Raw genomic sequence first — 21,469 nt, forward strand, 5'->3', positions numbered from 1 at the left:
CGGGAGGGCTGCACAGGCTCCTGTAAATGTCACAACACCCTGCTGTCAACAGCCCAAGCTTTATATGAAAGACCACATTTCCAGAATCCTCCTTGCTCCTGGCCACTGCAGACTTTAGTAATGCAATCTGCTGATCAGTTGCTTGATTTGGAATCAAGCAACTGATCAGCAGATTGCACTGCTAAAGGCTGCAGCACTAAGAGCACATGCATGTTTGAAGAGATGTTGGGAATGTATTCTTCCATATAAAGCTGGGTAACGAAGTGACTGAAAGCAGATAAAGCTAATAACTGTGGGAGGCAGGCAACAGCACATGTGTTGAGGTCATAAAGACAGAAAATTAAGGTGGGCTCAAGGAAGCTTTTTCAGTTTCCAGGGGTCATATTTTAGAGATGCAAGTTTGCAGGAAATGGACAGTAACCCATTTCAACATAGGACAGACAATGGGGGAGGGGGCTGGAATTTAGCTTTAAAGGTTTGCCTTTAAGCTCTACTGCTGCTTTTCATGAAGGAGACCAGTCTTTGCTGCTATTTAAATTAGTGTTGAGTGACTGGTCTAGTTCGGAACCAAGCCCAACCATTGTATGGGAGACCTTCCAGCTGCCTTATGCCCCCTATCCCTTGTGTAAAACAGAGGGGGGGAGGGGGAAGTTCTGGTCGTTTTGACAGATACCCACTCCCAGGTGAGATTACTACAGTAAACTAAGCCAGTTGTTCCACCCCCTCTTCCTTCCCCTGCAGTCTTCTAGCACACATCACAGGTCCCAGAGGACTACAGGACCAGTCACAAGGTGTCACACAACTCACACATGAGCAGTAGGAAACAGGCTGCGAAGCTGCAATGCTTAATTTCCAGTTTCCCTTACTACAGATGCCAGCACCTGCACCCGAAGCCGATTAAAGAAACAGCTCAGATGAGGACATCACAAGATCCCTGGATAGGTAAGTGTCATATTAAAAGTCAGCAGCTACATTTGGAGGACCGCTTTAAGCAAAGAGCACTGTGCTATGGAACATGCTTCCTGGCCGACCCACTGTGCTGCATTAGGCCTAACATCAGCTGGATAATATACAATGGCAAGCACCTATATCAACAGCAAGAGGTGTAGCAGTTAAAAGGGAGTGGGGGTCCCCATCATACTAAATAGTCAAGCCAAAAGATGGAAGAGCCAGGAAATTGGCAATTTCAACCAGTATAACATCATCTGTACTGCCATAAAACAATGGTGTCACATGGTTATAAACTGCCACCTACAGTAACAAAGTGTGTTTGAAATCTTTGCAAATGTATTAAAAAAACAAAAATAAATCCCATGTACCCAAAGTACCTTCGGCACCAATTACGCCTAAAGTCTTTTGGAGTATGATGCTACAAGCTTGGCACATCTATTTGGACAGATTCTCCCATTCCTCTTTGGAGAAATGCTCAAGCTCCATCAGGTTGGATGGGAAGTCGGTGCACAGCCATTTTCAGATCTCTCCAGAGATGTTCAATCGGGTTCAAGTCTGGGCTCTGGCTGAGCCACTTAAGGACATCCAAAGAGTTGTGCTGTAGCCACTTCTTTGTTATCTTGGCTGTGTGCTTAGGGTCATTGTCCTGTTGGAGGATGAACCTTCGCCCTAGTCTAATGTCCAGATCACTATGGCACAAGTTTTCATTGATGAAGGTCTCTACACATTGCTGCATTCATCTTTTCCGACTAGTCTCCCAGTTCCTGCTACTGAAAAACATCCCTCTGGCTGAGCCACTCAAGAACAGAGTTGTGTTGTAGCCACTTCTTTGTCATCTTGGCTGTGTGTGTAGGGTCATTGTCCTGTTGGAAGATGAACCTTCGCCCTAGTCTAAAGTCCAGTGCACTATGGAGCAGGTTTTCATTGAGGATGTCTCTGTTCATTGCTGAATTCATCCATCACTCGATCCCTACTAGTCTCCCAGTTCCTGCTACTGAAATACATCCCATGATGCTGCAACCCCCATGCTTCACTGTAGGAACGGTATTGGCCAGGTGATAAGCGGTGCCTCGTTTCCTCCAGACATGAAGATTGCCATTCAGGCCAAAAAGAGTTCAATTTTTGTTTCATCAGACCACAGACCACATTTTGTTTCTCGTGGCCGAGAGTCCTTCAGATGACTTTTGGCAAACTCCAGGCGGGCTGGCATGTGCCTTTTACTGAGGAGGGGCTTCCGTCTGGCCACTCTACCATAGAGGCCCGGTTGGTGGACTACTGCAGAGATGATTGTTCTTCTGGTAGGTTCTCCTCCATCCACAGAGAAATGCTGGAGCTCTGTCAAAGCAACCATGAGGTTCATGGTCACCTCCCTGACTAAGTCCCTTCTCCCCCAAGCGCTCAGTTTGGCCGGGCAGCCAAATTTAGGAAGAGTCCTGGTGGTTCCAAACTTTTTCCATTTATGGATGATGGAGGCCACTCTGCTCATTGGGACCTTTAATGCTGCAAAAAAAAATTCTGTACCCTTCCCTAGATCTGCGCCTCCATACAATCCTGTCTCGGAGGTCTACAGACAATTCCTTGGACTTCATGGCTTTTTTGTGCTCTGACGTGCACCGTTAGCGGTGGGACCTTATATAGACAGGTGTGCGTCTTTTCAAATCATGTCCAATCAACTGAATTTACCACAGGTGGACTCCAAACAAGGTGTAGAAACATCTCAAGGATGATCAGTGGAAACAGGATGCATCCAAGCTCAAGTTTGAGTGCCATGGTAAGCAATGATTGTGAATACTTCTGTACGTGTGATTTCTTTGTTTTTTATTTTCAATAAATTTGCAAAGATTTTAAACAAACTTCATTCACATTGTCATTCCCGGGTATTGTTTGCAGAATTTTGAGGAAAATAACGAAAGTAATCCATTTTGGAATAAGGCTGTAACATAACAAAATGTTGATAAAGTGAAGTGCTGTAAATACTTTCTGGATGCACTGCATGTATAAAAACAAAAAAACAATGCAGAATTTAGAGCTAAATTCTCTTTAATATTCATTCCAAGCAACAGGAATAATGAACGAGCGCAGAGTAAAGTGTGGGGCTAAAAGGTGGGAGGAGTCTGTTCAGGACCCTCCTATGAGGATCTGCCTCCTAGAGAGTATTTAGCTAGGTGTGGGTCAGAACTGTGTGCAAACCTTCTCCCCCTTCGCAGGTACCAGGGATTGTACCAGGAGACAGAACCGCTTTAAAACCTGGAAACGCCATTCATAGAAAGCGAGGCTTAAAAGAGACAACAGGAAAAATACAGAAGGAAAATAAACGAGCAGGATAGTCAAAAAAAGACAGGGAATAAACAAGGAGGAGCAGGGACTAGCAGCAGAAAAAAATCTGGAAGAATAGCAAAACATTAAAGTCAAGCACCCCCAAGAACTCTCTATAGAAAGACTCCCTCCCCCAACCCTCCCCCCCCCCCCCCCCCCAAAAAAAACTCATTTTGTAGGGCATAAAAAAAAATGAACAACTAAGTTATCAGGAGGTGGGACTTTAAGGAAACCTGTCTGTACTGGCAGAAAATGCAAGCTGACAGTGTTGAAAATTCTTATTACCTGGCTGTCTTGCTGATCCATTAGCTCTAGAAGTATGCAGACCAGGACAACTTCCAGCATGTATGCTTGTTCCAAGTCCATGGACGTACTGAAGTCAAAGACAGCCAGGCAACTAACTTTCTTTGGAGATGTTAAAGCTGAAATACAGGCAAATATAAAAGACACACAATGCAGCTGTTTTTTTATTTTTTAGTACAAGTACCTGAATTTTCCTTGTATAAGCCTCTTGGAGGCTTCTGCACAACAGGGGTCAAACTGGAAAAGGGAAAAGCAGCAGCACAAAGAGCCAAATCAGTTTTGCTGCAATGCTCATGTGCCAATAAGGAGCATGCCGATAGGAAAGAGCAGCGGGCAGTCTGCCGTTTTCTGTCCAGTCAGTCGGGGGAGTGGGGAATTAGGAGACATGCTTCGTGCCCTGTCAGACAGGGATCTGCTAGATGGCAGAGCTGTGTCAATCTCAGGACAGGATAGACAAATACATATCATTTGGCAGGTTAAAGAGTTCCTTTATATGCATTTTTTTGTATATTTGCCTGGAGTTCAGCTTTAAAGCCCATCCCGTGCAAATGATTTCCCCCCCTATGGAGTGGGACTGTGCTTGCACTGCATGGGTTAGTACAAATCTTATAGTCACACGATCCTTCGGGAAAATGGTGCTCCCCCACTTCCAGCGGTGGACTGTTCCTGGTCTATTCAGCCTACTCTGGGCGTGATGGTGTCATGAACAGTACCACTATTCAAGACCGCTGGAGTGCTGGGAGGATCGGGGAATTAGGTAAGCATCCCTCTGCTCTCCTCTCCCCTAGACAAAAAGGAGTTAAAATGTACAGCGGAGGGACAGCACCACTGCCTGCACAAAAATTTGCCCGGAGTTCACCTTTAGGCCCCTTTCCCACAAGCCGACTTATCGGGACCCCCTTTCCTTTTTTTTTTAGGCAGACCCAATTGGAAGATCCATTGCCTTCTATCGAGTGGTGGCCCACCAACATCCAGACATCAGCTTGGATTTGGGCAGGCCACCACTTGTTAGAAGGCAACGATCTTCCGATTGGAACATTCTACTAAAGCCAGACGGATGGGGATCCATTCCTCTTCCTGCTAGTGCACAAGTGTCAAACTGGCGGCCCTCCAGCTGTTGGGGAACTATAAGTTCCATAAGGCATTGCAAGGTTGACACAGTTACAAGCATGACTCCCAGATGCAGAGGCATGATGGGACTTTTAGCTATCCAAAAGCTGGAGGACCGCCAGTTTGACAGCGGATTAGGTGGCCGTCAGGTGTAAACAGACAGGCATTCCGTTTACATCCAGCTACCCATAGAGGAGAGCAGTCTGTCTGCTCCGCATAAGCAGAGCGGACACTGACAAGCCATCCACCTGCTCAGCAGGGATCAGCATACAGATTCCCCACTGAGCAGGCGGCCTCTTGGCGGAGCCCATCCCATATGAAAGGGGCCTTTAACAATGTCAGCAACCACCCCACCCCCCAGCTCACCACCCCACAACAGGTGTCCTTTAAAAACCCACATTTTGCGAGTTCCAAAACAATTCAGGAACAGGTCTTTATTTCCCATACACCCCCCCTCCCAAACTCTTATTTAAGAAAGTCCCAAGATCCTGTGCAATATAATCATCCTTCCGAAACCAACAACGATTTTAAGAGAACGGCTGAACAAAACAAAAAAAAAAACAAAAAAAACATGTAGGACATTCGATGTGTTTCCACCCCAGAGAAGAAAATGTCAGGTGTAGAGGTCCTCAAGGCATCCAAAAATACAAAGCAGTCATGAATACCCCAAAAACAGTTACAAGAACAAATCAAGGTTACAATAAATCCGAGGTCCTCTTCACCATATGGGGACCCCCTGGTACTTTCCCCTACACCCTAACAAGTGCAGTAATCAAAAAAAGGGCACCTCAAATAAAAGGGGGGGGGACCAAAAGTGAAGACAGATCTAGAGAAGATTAACAGGGTCCATTATATCCCCCCCAAAAGCAATCTCCACTGATTAAAATGAATTTGTTATGTTATTATCCGAACCCAGAAACCCACCCCATCAACTCCCCGTATACACCACAAAATTTCAGCACAGTCTATTCCTGGCGTGCCGTTCCGCAGTCTCTTCATTCTGAGTTAGTGAGGAATAACGTCTGCCAGTGGCCAACTCTCTCCGTCATAGAGTTCACACCTCTCAGAAGAGCAACACCTGCTCAGCTAAAACCAGCCTCACACGTGTAAGAGGGGGGGGAAGGGGGGAAGCTGGACAATGCACCAGGGTGGGTGACGCACTCTTTCGAGACATCCGTTTTTTAGCATAGTTACAACTTTTGGATCAAAGATATTGCATAGGAGTGTCTCAATCAAAGATTCATCGCTGGCATGCGCTCAGGTGCTTCCTTGTCACCAATTGATGCCTCTTTTTTTGCAGCAGTCTTGGTTTACGATCTCTCTTTCTGCAGATTACAAACTTGAGGTGCACATCTACCATGTTAAAGAAGCCTATTTTGAACTCTTTTTCTCTTTTAGGCATGTTCCATCTAAATCCCGATGTGGAAGCTGTCTTTAGAGAAGTGGACCATGGACTGTCAATGGGTAAGGGGAGACGTTGAGCAGTGAATGGCCAAGTTGAAGCAGTCTCTCGGGATAAGCTTGTGTGGTGCCTATAACCACCACCGATTGGAAAAAGGTCTATTAGAGTATGTGTGTTTACTACAGCTGACTCTTGGGGATGGAGCAGCAATGCCAGGCTTGTTTAGAACAGTCCCCTCAAGACAGCTGGTGGGGGGCTTCCAACATCTCCATCAGGAAGGTGTCTATGGGAGTGTCTCCGATGAGCTTGAAGAAGAAGAGGTGCTCCAGACATTTCAGACCGATGGATCGCAGGGCAGGAAGGCGGAGAAGTAGCTTTGCAAACCTTAAAAAGGAGAAAACAAAGGAGATTTGGTTGGTTGATTTTGGCAAGATATAATGCAGGGGTGCTCAACCTAAAGTAGTTCTAAAGGTTGTTCTTTTTCAGAAATGTATACTTACCTGCTCTGTGCAATGGAATTACACAGAGCGGCCACAGACCTCTTCTTGGGTCCCCCGCTAACGCCTCCTCCTCGCCGTCCAATGGCCCCATGGGAAGTGCATGCTTGCTCCCTAGCCCCACTGCTGCTTCCATTAACACAGACAGCGGGACTCTGCCCCAATCCCGCTACCTCGTTACAGGTTTTAATTGAAAGCCCAGTGCCCAAGCAAAGCCAGCAAGACCCAGAATTGAGGGGAGAGGAGATGCAGACGTGCACAGAGCTGGATCGAAGGAGGGCTCAGGAAAGTATTGGGGAGGGACAAAAATCAATGCCTAAACATTTACCTTAATGCAAGGAAAGCATGAAGGAAAAACGTTTAGGCTTTAGAATTACTTTAAAGCGGACCTCCACCCTAAAGTGGAAGGTCCACTCATCGGAAGCCTCCCCCCGCCACAATTGGCACCTTTCTGGGGGGAGGGGGTGCAGAGACCTGTATAATCCAGGTATCTGCACCCACTTACGGGACAAGCTAGCCGCAGATGGGAACAATTACGATATATTCCCATCTTTCCTGAATTTGAGCGGTTGCTACAAGAAATTTTGTTAAATGTTCATCTAGGAGTCACAATTATATTCCTGTATACAGCATTCTCACCATCTGCATTCTTAAAGCGGTTGTATACCCCTGTAGGTGATTTTTACTCACAGGTAAGCCTATAATAAGGCTTACCTGTAGGTAAAATGAATATCTCCTACACCTGTACGGCTTAGGAGGTATTCACCTTGCATGCAGCTGCTGATGTTAGCGGCACATGCGCTCTGAAGGGAGACTCATGCGTGGAAGTGACGTCATTGCAACTCCGGCCACTTACAGCACTGGAGCCGCGAACCTGGAAGAAACAGCGACATGCAACCACTTTAAAGTGGAACAAAAGTCTGACTTTAACTATTCCTAAAAATGTTCTTTCCCCTCTCCTCCTATCCAACTTGTATAAAAAAAATGTGTACTTTCCCATTTTAATCCGATCACATGATCCCACAGCATCAGTTTCCTTGTGTCACTGAGCAGCTGCAGCAGGGGAGAGGAGGAAAGCACTGACAATAGCTGGGCCATGGGAGCCTCTGAGTGACATCACAGCTCCCAGATTTCACAACTGTTGTCGAGTGCTCCCAGAGCTGCAGGATCAGTGACCTGACCAGAGCAGAGTGAAAATAGTAAAGTATGCAGAACTTTTTTTAATACAGATTAGGCAGGATAGGTAGAAGGTGGGGGAGAGGGAACATTTCCAGAAATAGTTATAGTTAGGCTTTTCTTCCACTTTAAAAGAAGTATAGTTAAAGCGCTTTTGGCCCTACTACTCCTATGGATCACAGAAGTGCACTCCGTTCTGCACTCCTGTGACCAGTTTTTAGCCAACGGGCTAAAGTCTTTAAAGATGCCTGACTGCCAGCTGTCTCAGCATACTGCGGAGAGCCCGAGTCAGCTGCTCCCGTCCCCTTCACAGCCCAGCGCTGCAGTGAGTACTGGAGGGGCAAAGCATAGAGCTGGTGGCTGATGCTGCTGCTTCCACCTAGGAGAGTATGATTTTTTTTTTTTTAACATTCCCTTACTTCTCCTTATAATAAGCAATACCCATCACTCACCTTCCTTGCTGGTCAGGGTATTTCTGCTTGCAGTAAGATTCCAATGATGCATAGACCTTCTCCCTCAGGACCTCCACATCACCTGGATTAGACAGTCCTTTGGCATCTGGAAAGCAGGACAAAAAACATTAAAATCCTATACAACAGTGTAAGCTGTTAAGTTACAGAACCAGAACAAATAACTGGCCAATAAGGCATCAGAAACCCTTCTCTTGACTCTACTGTATTTTGGGGGGGGGGGGGGGCGGTTAATGTCTAACCAAGTAGGCAAGCTAGCATTAGAAGAAAACCTTCAGCGCTAGAAAAAGGACTTTGACAAAGCGCAGGCGTGCAAAACATGTTGGTCATGGTTGCCATAGCAATGAACTGAGCTTGCGTACCGCCGTTTTCTGTTCCTGACCAGAGGTGGATCTTTTCTTCCGAGTCCTGGGGTTTCCCTTCCGCCGCACGGAGTACCATCCAGGACGGCAGCCGAGGGGGCGCTACGGTGTTGTGGGCCACAGATTGGGAACATTGTATCATCTCCCTATTTTGCTATTAGGCCAGCGGCTGCAGCGATAGCGGCGTTCCCTTGTTATCTGTCCCAAGCAGTCTGAAACATGGAGCCCTCCACCTCCAGACCGGGTTTCGATACACCTATACACCACGGTTAACCCCTTGTTGTCAGGATTTGAGGCGGTACTGTGATTATTCATTATTTTATTTTTTTTGCTATATTCCAATGATGAAGGGCACAGCATTTGACTGAACTGTTTTTAATCCCCTTAATCGGATTGTTGTTAATTTATCTCTGTGGATTTTATTACATGAACTTTGATTATTAATCCAATTTCGTCTGGTCCTATTGGCGCTGTTTTTTGTATATATTTAGCATTAGCTTTGGAATGTCAACAAGATGAAGCTGCAGCTTCTTGACAGCTCACTAATTACACACGGCCAAAAGTATGTTCAAGTGTTTCCATAGAAGGGTTCTGGTAATGCTACCATATATAAAGACATTTTAGATAATTGTGCACTTCCAAACAGTGGTAACAGTTTGGTGAAGGTCCTCTTCTATTCCAGCAGGGCTGTGCCCCCCGTGCATTAAGCCAACTCCATAAAGACACGGTTTGACCAGTTTGGAGTGGAGGAACTCCAAGTTTCCTTCACAGATCTCCGACCTGAACTCTACTGAACAAATAGCTTGAGCTGGACAAAAGTCTTAGCGTAGGTTCACACTTTTGCAATGTGGCACATCCCATGTGATTCACGTGGCATTCCTGTCTAAATCGCATGCAATGTCTGTGTGCTGCGACTTGAGCCGTTCATTTAATATGGGTTAAATCGCACAGCACCAAAATGGTACAAGACTTTTTTTTTTTTTTTTTTAGCTGCACTGGAACCTGTCAACACCCATGCAATCTGCTTCAGGTCAACGCATTGAGTTCTACAACCTACATTTTGGCGGGGGGGGGTGTTTTAACTTTTACTGACACTCACAGCACACCGCATGAACACATTGTAATTGCTATGTGGTACAATGTGTTTCCTGCATCACAATTGTTAACCATGTTTAAAGTGGTCGTAGACTCTAACACTTTTTTTTTTTTTTTTACCTCCAGGCTGTCAAAACCAGGTACCAAGTCCCCCACCCACCAAAAGGTGGCATATGTGCAGGGGTAAGTTGGAAGCAGACAAGCAGAGCTTCCCCTTTTGGACAGAGCTCCACTTTAAGGTGAAAAATTTCTCAGTATGTGTAGCTCCTCAGTCCTTTATATTTACTTGAGCCCAATCTCGATCCAGCCATACTCTAACACATGATTTTATCTCCTATGTAAGTGCTATCTGTATTTTCTTAATAAACATTTTTGATAGTACTGCACTATGAGGAGTTTGTTCTTGTTTTTACGATTAACTATGCCATTTCCAATCGATGACTTGAGAAAATTTCTGAGCTGCCGGTCTATGAATATCCATATGCATTGCCGTTTTTGACTACCAGTAATAGGTGTCAAGCCCATCTGGTGATTAGGACCTCTACCTAGTGGTTGGTGGAAGAAACTGCACAACGTTATTTTTTTTGATACTCCAAGCCCCTGTACACACGGTCGGAGATTCTGCCAACCAAATCCGTTGGATTTTGCCCGTCGGATTTAGTCCGACGGATTGTGTCCGAAACTGTTGCATACACACGGTCGTGCCAAGTTGGCGAAAAATCCGATCTTTCACAACGTGATGACGCAATTTGGTTACGATGGGACTACATTCAGGCTAGTAGCCAATAGCTTTGACGTAGGAATTTGATGTGAGCATGCGTGGCACTTGGTCCGATGAAAATGCTCTACACATGATCGGATTAGGTCCGTCCGGCTCAGTTGGTCGGGAAATATTTCCAACATGTTGGAAAATTGGGTCGGACGGAGATTCAGACGGAATCAGTCCGATGCATACCACACACAGTCGGATTATCTGACGACATGGTCCGATAGGACACATTCCGACGGATTCTCCGACCGTGTGTACAAGGGCTAAGAGGATTTATAAGCACTTCGTGTGGGTTTAATTCAACCTTTGGTGGTGGATTATTTAACTTTTTTTCATTATTTACTCACTTGTTACTTTATGTATTTAAGAGCGGTATTAAAAAATAAAAATAAAAAAGTTTCTTTATACAGAGACAACCTGGTGTATAGCATTCTTAGGTGGTCAGCCATGCCCTCCTCTGCATTTCATTCCCTTAGGTTTACTTCAGGTTCTCTAACGCCAGTGGCTGCAGTATACCACAGTTGCAGGTGTGCGCCAAGGAGAAAACAATGCTGATGGATTGCAAAGACCCATTACACAATTTACTTTAATAACGTTAATGAAAAGGTCACAAAAGGACATTTCAATCATCTTTATGCACTGCAGCATGTTGTGATGCGATGTAATGCATCACAACTGACCAAAATGTAGCATGTCCTATTTTTTTTTCAGTAAAATTAACACAGGACTCAAGGCAAATTGCCTTATCTATACATTGGGGACTGATGGACAAGGCTGCCCAGGCCCAGCCCAACATGTATGGTGTGAATGGGTCCTAAAGCTTTAACCTTACCTTCAGTCTTCTACATTTGTACAGTCTCCTATCCTTTACTGAAATGGCTTACTCGGATTTCACTGCACACAGCTTCTCACAATGTGCATTGGAAACTGCAGCAAATCAGAGAGCCCCCCACCTCATGGACATCTAAAGATTGATTTGCTAAAACTGGAGAGTGACAAATCTGGGGCAGCTCTGCAGAGAAACCAATCCGCTTCCAAGTTTTATTGACAAAGCTTAATTGAACAAGCTGAAGTTAAAAGCTGATTGGCTATCAGGCAGAGCTGCACCAGATTTTTCACTCTTGGGAGTTTCTAGTTTTCAGCATCATTTAGCACTTTCCTCCCAAGCCCACGGCTTTCACTTAGTGGATTACAGTTCACACAACGGAACCTCAGCATCATATGCTGGCTTTACAGGGGGTCTGCTGTTTTCAGGAACCCACTGATCTACTTGCATTGCATAGAGAAGCACAGAGACCCACCAATGACATTTCTGGGTGGAAAAAAAAGTAATGTAATAAAAATTGAAAGTATATGCTTAAAATTTTCATTAGCATGTTGAGGATAGAGAACCCAGAAAAGTCAAAATGTAAGCACATTAAAAAGTTTAAGTATAACTAAAGGCAAAACGTTTTCTTTTAGTTTTGGCTAGAGTGGAGAAGGATTAGAACCCCTGTCAGTTTATATTGCTGTCTGTGTCCCCGTTAGGGAGATGCTCCATCTCCATTTGTCCTGTTTACCATTACAAGTTAAAGTAAAAGAAAATCCCAAATGTTGGGTTGTCCCCAGAAAAGTAATAAAGGGGAATTCTTCCAATGGGGACACTGGCTCTGGTGATCTGGGGGTCCCTGAGGAATTCTTTAATTGCAAAGATTTCCTCTCGCTTCCTGTTTGCCTATGGGACAGAAAGTAAAGGGAAATCTCCGTAATAGGACACAGATGGCGAAAAAAAAAAAAAAATCTGCCATGGGTAAACCCTCCTTTGGCTCAATCCATAAGGAAAAAAATAAATAAAGATTGCCTATAGTTCCACTTTCAGCTTTAACAAAGTCAAGTCAGTCTGTGGTACCTACCTGGGTTAAACAAAATGATGGCTCGCAGACAGCCGAGTTCAGTCTTATCCATGCGCATGTCTCTCATCTTAGACACAAGTTCGGTAAGCACTCTGAAAATACACAACACACTACAGAAGCCGGCAAATACAGAAGCCAACATGAAAAATAAAAAAAAATGCTTTTTACCACAAGAGCAAAAACTGAACACAGAAAGGCAGCAATTACCTGTCGAATATGGCCCCCACCCCAGCGCTGTGCGCACTATTGCGGTGGACGTGGAGTCCGGTAGCCAGCAGGATGCCGTCTTTCACAGAAATGGAGCGGTGGGAGAACGAGGCGATGAGGAGCTCATTCCATCCTGAGGAAAGTGAAGGTAGAAGATTTTATATACTGCACTGTACAGGGAAAAAAAATAAAATACTATATGGCTAAAAGTCTGTGGACACCTGACCATCACACCCCAACAAGCTTGTTGGACATCACATTCCAAAACCAGGGGCACCACTTGTCCTACTATGGCAGTTTTTACATGTTAAAATCTTCATTTTTTTGCTAGAAATCTCCCGCCCCACTCCCCAAACAATTACATATTTTTTGAAAGCAGGGAGAATAAAATAGTGGTATTTTCAATTTGTCATGTTGCACAATATTTTCAGCTATTTATCAAGTGCATATCGTAGGCCTATTTTCAGGAAAAAATAAACTAAAATTAAAAGGATAAGGTCACCTTAGAAAAAAAAAAAAAACACCAAAACAAATCTATCTTTTGTGTATTTTCTTTTTTTTTACACTGGAGCCTGTAAAGCATTGCACGCACAATCAGCAGACCGCGGGTGCAATGACTGGATCATACAGTCTGCTCGTACCTCCCATACAGGCAAGCAGTTGCTAAATTGCAAGAACAATGAACTACAGGAGTGCTTACCAGCACCCTCACAACTCATTGAGGACAACTACCATCAGCCACAGTGACCGAAGGTAGTAGTGGTTCATTCATCTGAATGAGTGATGCGGCTGCGCTTTTTAAAATTGTGTAGGGAGAGGATCCCCCGCCTGCTGTCACAGGGAGGGGGGAGGAGGGAGGAGCTGGAAAGATACAGATGGAACATGCAACATGTTCTAAAATGTGAACTTATCCTTTAAGTGTAATAAAACATTATAATACCCATTTTCTTGGTAAAATAGAAAATATGGGGTTTCATTGAGTAAATAGATACCCAACATGTCAGGCCCTAAAATCACGAGTGCCCCGTGAAATCGCAAAAAACGACAGTATCCGAAATGCTCCACAGGTGACAATTCAAAAGCTTTTACAGATCTGTTAAGCGTTAACCATGAATTATGACCTTAGAATTATTGCTCACACCGGAGTTCACTGTAACACCTGACAAGTTGTGATTTTATGCTTACATACGTTATACACTCCCTCTATGCTGTGGGTTTGAACTGGGTTGTGTGAATGGGGGTACTTTAAAATTATTTTTAATGTTTTTGTACACTTTTTAAAATTTTCTTTCCCTTTATTTAAATGTATTGCTATCACAAGAGGACTAACAAGCCCCCTATGTGGCAGGTGACAGGTCCTATTTATGAAGGAACTGAGGGTGTATTAGACCCCCAATGTCTCCCATGCCCTCCACTGAATTTAATCAAGCACAGATCATGCTTGATTAGCTGCATTCTTGGCAAGAGTAGCCAGGGAACAGCTGTGAATCTGGAATCTGCAATGTTCCCCGATAAGCTGCTTCAACTGTGGGAGCAATTTGGATGGGGTATGGAAGGCTTAAAATCCTGTCCGTAAATTGTTTTGCTGTCTGTACCACCGAGGAAATATATTTACACTTTCTGTCCCAAGGATGCAACAGAAAGTCAGAGAAAAATTCCTCTTTCATGCGGGCGGACCGTTCCACCTGTTTTTTAGGCAGAACCTGAACGACGCTACATACAGTTCTATGGAGCGATGGATGTCAGCGGTGACATGTCCGCTGCCATCCGATCCGCTAAATTCAGACGGGTGGAAGCCCTATTTGCATCCGTCGATAGGATCGGATGAAAAAGGACAGGCAGATCTATCATCCAATCCCCCATAGAGGAGAGTGGAGATCTGATAGGTCCGCCAAGCCACAGTAAGGCGGAGACAGACCTGTCATCAGCTCAGCGGATCGATCTCTGCTGAGCGGACTCCGTCAAAACGGACAGCCCCGTGGGAAAGTAGCCTTAAGACAGTTTTTCCAGACACTTGTGTCCCCAATGCAAGATTTCCCCTCACCTCTTGTTATGGGGACAATTGTAATATTTTGTATTTCCCTTTGCTTTTCTGTGACAATGGTCACCAGCACAGATAGGAGGGGTGAATTTCTTCTTCACAGTAGGAACACAGACAATAAAAATCTGACAGAGCACCAAACCTTTTCCAATCCACCCGCCCAAAAATTTTTTGCCTAGAAATAGTGTGGATGTGCACCCTCTGAGCAGCTTTAAAGGCCAAGTTCACTTTTGGCAAATGTTTTGTTTTTAGGATTGAACTTGCAACATGTTCCAGCTCCTGCTCCTTCTCCCCTCAATCACGCCTCCCTGTGACAGCAGGCGGGGGATCTTCTCCCTGCACCCGCAGTCACAATTGAAAAAGTAGTGAGAATGCAGGGCTCCGCCCAGACGGTTGCGTCATTCATTCACAGAGTTCTGTCAATGAATGAACTACAAGTGTCCAGTAGAGTTGAGGTCAGGAGCGCTGTGCAGGCCAGTTCCTCCATATCAAAAGTCGTTATGGAGTTAGCTTTGTGCACAGGTACACAAAGTTCTTGCAGTCTCAAATCCCTTTTTTCCCATCCTGGCCTCCCCTTTAAAAGTGCTCAACCCTTGGGGGGAGACAGATCAGCGATCATGTGACCACTGTGATTGGCTGTCACAGTGGTCACATGAACAGAAGCCAGCCCCCACCAGCGAGCAGTTTTCGGCAGACTGGTCTTTGTGCACGCCCGACACATATACAATGCCCACCCAGTGATGCAGCCGTCTTGCATGTGGGCATTAAAGCCCACCATTTTGCGGCTGTACAATATAAGTGTTTTACTGCAAGCACCTAAACTCAACAGTTTGGAGAGGGGTACACAAACTTTTTGGCCACAGAGTGCAGCAAGTCACATCCCGCCAGCACCGAGTCTCTTACCAGCTCTAAGCAGAATGACCTGATCGTCCAGCGCCAGCTCAGAGAAATGGGGTATCCTCTTGGCCCATTCGACTAGAGTGAAAAGTTGTTTATCAGCAGCTTGACAGATGTTTGTAACTGGGTCGCTTGGCTGGAGAAAGACGGAGACAGGAGAGCTCAGTCAAATACTGCAGCATTCTTCATTTCTAAGTTCAGAAAAGGCTATTCAGCAAGGCAAAAAGCAGGCAAAAACCCAACAATCACCAGGCACACCACTAATACAGAAGGAAAGCAGCAATGCGACATCGTCTCACGTGATTTTGTAAGGGATTGTGAGAAGATAATAGGACAGACTGGGGGAAGCTAGACCAGCCATAGACGGATTAATATGTATCGGGCTCAGCAGAAACCAGCCAAATTTTGATCCAGGTTGTGTGTGTGAATATTCAGTACAACCAGCCAGTTTTTTTTTTGTGTGTGATCACGGCTGGCGGCCATAGCAGCTGGGAAACCGCCCACTGACTGTTGATGGGGGAATCGAGCAATTTTCATCTGCAATTTGCAACTACACAAGAGATTGATTCAGGAACTCCCCCCTCCCTCCTTTGTTGTTATTGCATTCTGACAGCAGGGACCGCTCCTCTGTCACAATACACTCAAGGTTTTCTAGCAAAACCAATCAGCTTTTGCCAAACAGGGGGGGGCCACACATAGATCCAAATTCGTTGAGTTCCTGCTGCACCTGCTATATTTTGATCAGTATACCCGGCTGAACAGCAAATATATCCGATAAATGCATTACTGCAATACATGGCTACTCACACTAGCAGGAGTAGCAATTGTATTACATTTGGAGACAATGGGGCAGCTGTTTGAGGGCGGATTGCAGGCGCTATTTTTAACGCTATAGTGCCTGCTGCACGCCCTTGGTGTGAAAGGGGTCTAAAAAATAAGACTTCAAAGTGATTGCAACGGTTTTGCACAGAGTGACCCCGGTCCTCTTTTTCTGGGTCACCCCACGGCGCTCTTGGCTCCTCTTCTCGAGAGCCGCTTTCCACGCAGGCACGCTTCAGAGTGCCACAACTGCGTCCATTGACACAGGCAGAAGCACTCCGCCCCGCCCCCCCCATGTCACCGGATTTGATTGACAGCAGTGGGAGCCAATGGCTGTTGCTGATATCAATCTATCCAATGAGGACCCAAGACTGGAGCTGCTGTGCTTCCTTAGCGTTGCTGGAATTATCCGGTTCAGGAAAGGAGGGGGCGGGGGCTGCAGCACAAAAGGTTTTTCACCTTAATGCATTAAAAGGTGAAAAACCCTGAGGGTTTACAACCCCTTTAATAGAAACAAGTGTGTGTGATAACAGAGCAAGATGACATGTTGGTAGCGATAGGTTAGCAATGGGAGAGTATAGCGCGGTACTCACAGATCCACCGCCTTCGAGGCTTTGATCACTCTTCTGTTCTACAGCCAGTTCAGCTTCCAGAATCTTCTCCACCGGCATGTCTTCATTTATGGTACCACCATACTCGACCTCTCCCTCCCGCTCTCGCCCTCGCTGGCGTTCCTCCTGTACAGCTGAAGGAGACAATACACACATTTAATATCCAACTCTAGCCAATAGGAGTTTTTCTCATATCTGATAGAATGGAACAAGTTAGGCTGCATGCACACTGGACACTTTGGCCATTTCTCCCAAATGCCTTTCGTCCAGTGCAGTGGCATTTTAGCAAAACAAAAATAAAAAATGAAATCGATTGGTGCTTGTAAACGCAGTTAACCCATTTAGGAAAATCAAGTGTTTGGGTGTTAATTTAATAGGCCAGAATAAATTTATTCTGGCCACTGAAATTATTGCTCAAGTACTAAATGTGCTAAGGTGCATCTAAAGCATTTTTCTGCCAAAATGCCGCTGCTCCTAGACACTCTGGCAGTGGGGTATTTTTCTGCCCTAAAACGCCTCAAAAGCATGTGTGTGCAAGAAGACAAGCTAGCATTGGGGGGGAGGTTACAGGCAGATCAAAAAAAAAAAAAGTAAAAACATCCAGTGAGCAGAAGTCCTGCTGTCTGTGTCCCCATTTGGGGGGCATTTCCCCTCACTTTATTGTCCAGATGACAGGAGTCATACAAAAACAGGAAGTGAGGTAAAGGTTGTTGTATTTTTTTTTTTTTAATCAGATATGAATTCTTAAATTTTTATACAAAAATAAACAGAAAAAAAATAAAATAAACTCTACAACACCATAGCAGCGTTATGTACACCAAAACAAAAACATTTTAATTTTATATAATGAGTTTGTAAAGCACCCATACAGCTAAATGATCATGTAATGAAAATGAAATAAGCACTTTATACAGCGGACATAATGGGGTTGATTTATTAAAACTGAAGAGTACAAAATCTGGTGAAACTGCATGGTAGCTTTCAGCTTTTCTTGTCAAAGCTTAACCACTTGCCCTCTGGAAGATTTACCCCCTTCATGGCCAGGCCATATTTTGTGATAAAGGCACTGCGTTATTTGAACTGGCCTTGGAGTGGTCATGTAACACTGTACCCAAATTTATATATATATATATATATATATATATATATATATATATATATATATATATATATATATATATATATATATATATAATTTTTGGTAAAGCCTCAAGTGCATATTGATTGGTTCTCTTCCTCAAACTAACGTTAAAAAATGTTTTTTATACTAGTAATGGCGGCAATCAGCAACTTATAACAGGATAGCGATATTATCAGTGACACCAATACAGTGATCAGTGCTAAAAATACACACTGTACTAATGACACTGGCTGGGAAGGGGTTAAACATCTAGGGCAAACAAAGGGTTAAATGTGTGCCTAGCCAGGGTTTTAGTGTACCATGTGTGCTGCTTTTATTCAGGGAAGTGATGGATTTTATTCCCTGCTTTGCAGGGACATAAACTCTATCCTTTCCCCATGTCAGAAAGGAGATCTGCCTTGTTTACGTAGGCAGAGCTGAGTTTGGAGTCTCTGCCCGGTGATCGATGGGTGCTGGCTGGCATCCAGTGCCCGGCACCCGCAGGTCAGCTTCTGCTGTGAGTAATCACAGGAGAAGAGGGCCGCCGGTAGTGTGTGCGCATCCCTTAGGTGGAAGTGTAGAATCACGTATACATACACGTGACTGTGTACAGAAGGGCCGCCCTGTAGCAGTAAATGTGCTATGGTATGGGCCGAGCCTTAAAGCGGTGTTTCAGCTGTAAACATTTTTAAAAGTCAGCAGCTAAAAAAAAAAAAAAAAAGTAGCTGCCGAGTTAATAAGGAGACTTACCTTTCCAGGGCGCCTGCGATGTCGGGCGCCGAGGCTCTCGGGTCCCAGCGTCGGCATCCTTACTAAGGGAAACAGGCAGTGGAGCCTTGCGGCTTCCTACTGCGCATGCGAGAGTCGTGCAGCGCTTCGTGAATGGGATGCGCTGTGTTAAGGAACACACAGTTCCCAGAACACAGCGCACCCCATTACCCAGAAGACAACGCGGAGGAGGAGAGAAGACCAAAGATCACTGAGGAGCAGGAAGAAGGCAGATTGCATAGCAACAGGGATTTCTGGCAAGGTAAAAAAAAAAAAAAAAAAAAAAATTCAAAATCTTTTTATTTTTTTAAGAATATTAATGCCTTTTTTTTTTAGGGTGGCCCTCCACTTTAAGTGGTTAAGCGAACAAGCTGAAGTTAGAAGCTAATTGGCTATCATACACAGCATCACAGATTTTGCACACCCTAATTTAATATGTCTCAAATCTACTAATCACACAGCCCCCCCCCCCCCAAAAAAAAAGAAAAAAGAAGGAGGAGCAGGAGAAAAATAATATAACATAAGTATATATTTAACTGCTCTGAGCCATGGAATTTCACAGAGCAGCCCCAGACCACCTCTCCTCTTACATCCCCCACCAGCACTGCTGGCTCCTTCGCTTCTCGTTGTGCCACCGTAGGAAGGCACTTCGATTGGTGGCACACCTGGGAGACTCTACATCGAGCCGCGCTGCCTGTGTCCATAGACACAGACCATGTGGCTCGGCTCCGACTCCTCATCACAGGATTTGAATGACAGCCGAGGAAGACATTGGCCTCAGCAAAGCCTGTGAGTGGGGAGAGCCCCTACAGAAGGGCACAGCACTGGATTGAGTGAGGCAAGTATATAGGGGTGAGGGGGCATGCTTCTACCTAAAAAAAATTTACCTTGATACAAGAAAAGCATGAAGATAAAGAATGTTTAGACTTTAAAACTACTTTAAATGTCCTCAGAAGGGACACAGCCTAAAATAACTTGCCAAAAAAGGTTGTAAACCCCCCCCCCACGCAGACCCAAACTTGGGTTCGGCTTTAGGCCAAAATTGCTTTGGAAACTTTTAATCATTACCCAATTCAATGCTGCGACCTGACTTTATTGGCAATAAAAGCTTATCAAAGGCTTGATAGCAACATGAAGCCTGCTCTGTATACTATTAATACTTACTACTGGTACATTCCATTCCAAATGTGGATCACAACAATCCAATTTCCTTAAAGTGATAGTAAACCCCATTTTATACACCATTTAGGATGCCGATGTTTAGACTTGTGTTCTGATGTTTCTGCTGGTATATTCTGTCTTATCTGGTCCTTCCAAAGGCTCTGAAGGTGGTTCCTGGGTTGCAGGCACACACTGTGAGCAGGAGGGAAGGCTGCCCCAGGCGCAAATAATCAAGTGGGCAAATAAAGACACAGGATGGTACACCCAAAAGGCATGTAATAACAGTGGGTGGGTTGCAAATTTGGATCCTTGGCCTGGAGGATCCTGTGCCGGTACTGTTTTCCGTGTCCTTCTGGAGCCACCCTTCTAAGAAGAGGATTACATCCCTATGTCAGGACTCTGTCTGAGCATACATTAACAGGCAACCTGAAAGCACACCAAACTTAAGGCCTGGAGTCATCCTTCTAAAGAGGACACTGTCCAAACCTACATGAACAGAAAACCTGAAAAGATACCAAACTAAAGGCCTGGAGCCATCCTTCTAAGAAGAGGATGACATCACTAGGTCAGGATGCTCTCTGCGCCTACATGAACAGGCAACCCGAAAGGACGCCAAACTAAAGGCCTGGAGCCATCCTAAGAAGAGGACTACATCCCTATCTCAGGACTGTCTGTGGCTACATGAACACGCAACCCGAAAGGACACCAAACTAAAGGCCTGGAGCCATTCTAAGAAGAGGACTACATCCCTAACTCAGGACTGTCTGCGCCTACATGAACACGCAACCCGAAAGTACATCAAACTAAAGGCCTGGAGCCACCCTTCTAAGAAGAGGATTACATCCCTATGTCAGGACTGTCTGTGCCTACATGATCAGGCAACCTGAAAGGACACCAAACTAAAGGCCTGGAGCCATCCTAAGAGGACTACATCCTTAGGTCAGAACTGTCTGTGCCTAAATGAACAGGCAACCTGAAAGTTCCCTTACACGGCGGGACAAGATGCAACAACTCAGATGGAGAGATGCAGTGCTTGCTGACGATGATTAACTAAAATACAAGCTTATGAACTAATGCCATCTGGTAAGCTCATTACCTTGGGGGGAGTGTTGCACACATGGCGTGGTGAAGGGGATCGACTGGAGTGAACTCTGCATGGATTTTTCTTGTTGGACAAATATTCACATTTACCCACATTTATTAAGTGGACTTTTTATTGCAATCTTAAAATTAATACGATTGATTAGCGCTACTAATATTTTGGTTTTTACTACAACATATTTCTGGTTCATTGTTTTATTATGGTAGCTGCTTATGTTATTTTAAACAGCTTATTTCTATGAGCGCTGAGGGAGAGGTATCGATCTGTTTGATTATTTCTTGTTTTCTGAACCTGAAAAGGACACCAAACTAAAAGCCTGGAGCCACCATTCTAAGAAGAGGATTGCATCCCTATGTCAGGACTGTCTGTGCCTACATGAACAGGCAACCTGAAAGGACAC

General features: G+C 44.8%; 1 protein-coding gene across 2 annotated transcripts in view; it reads right to left on the minus strand.

Annotated features, from left to right (window-relative positions):
* Positions 1–2,973: 2,973 nt before the first annotated feature.
* RXRB (retinoid X receptor beta) overlaps positions 2,974–21,469 on the minus strand; it is a 70,192-nt gene continuing 51,696 nt past the window's right edge. For both annotated transcript variants that reach the window (XM_077484670.1, XM_077484671.1), the window contains 6 exons: positions 16,901–17,052; positions 15,495–15,624; positions 12,551–12,683; positions 12,344–12,435; positions 8,208–8,313; positions 2,974–6,466 (listed from right to left, as the gene is read on the minus strand). In XM_077484670.1, coding sequence (XP_077340796.1) covers positions 6,319–6,466; positions 8,208–8,313; positions 12,344–12,435; positions 12,551–12,683; positions 15,495–15,624; positions 16,901–17,052 — 761 coding nt within the window. In that variant the 3' untranslated portion in view covers positions 2,974–6,318. The remainder of the gene's footprint in view (positions 6,467–8,207; positions 8,314–12,343; positions 12,436–12,550; positions 12,684–15,494; positions 15,625–16,900; positions 17,053–21,469) is intronic.

The sequence above is a fragment of the Lithobates pipiens genome, unplaced genomic scaffold (genome assembly GCF_037356315.1).
Source record: "Lithobates pipiens isolate NorthernLeopardFrog02 unplaced genomic scaffold, aLitPip1_a1.2 Scaffold_1, whole genome shotgun sequence".
Lineage (NCBI taxonomy): Eukaryota > Metazoa > Chordata > Amphibia > Anura > Ranidae > Lithobates > Lithobates pipiens.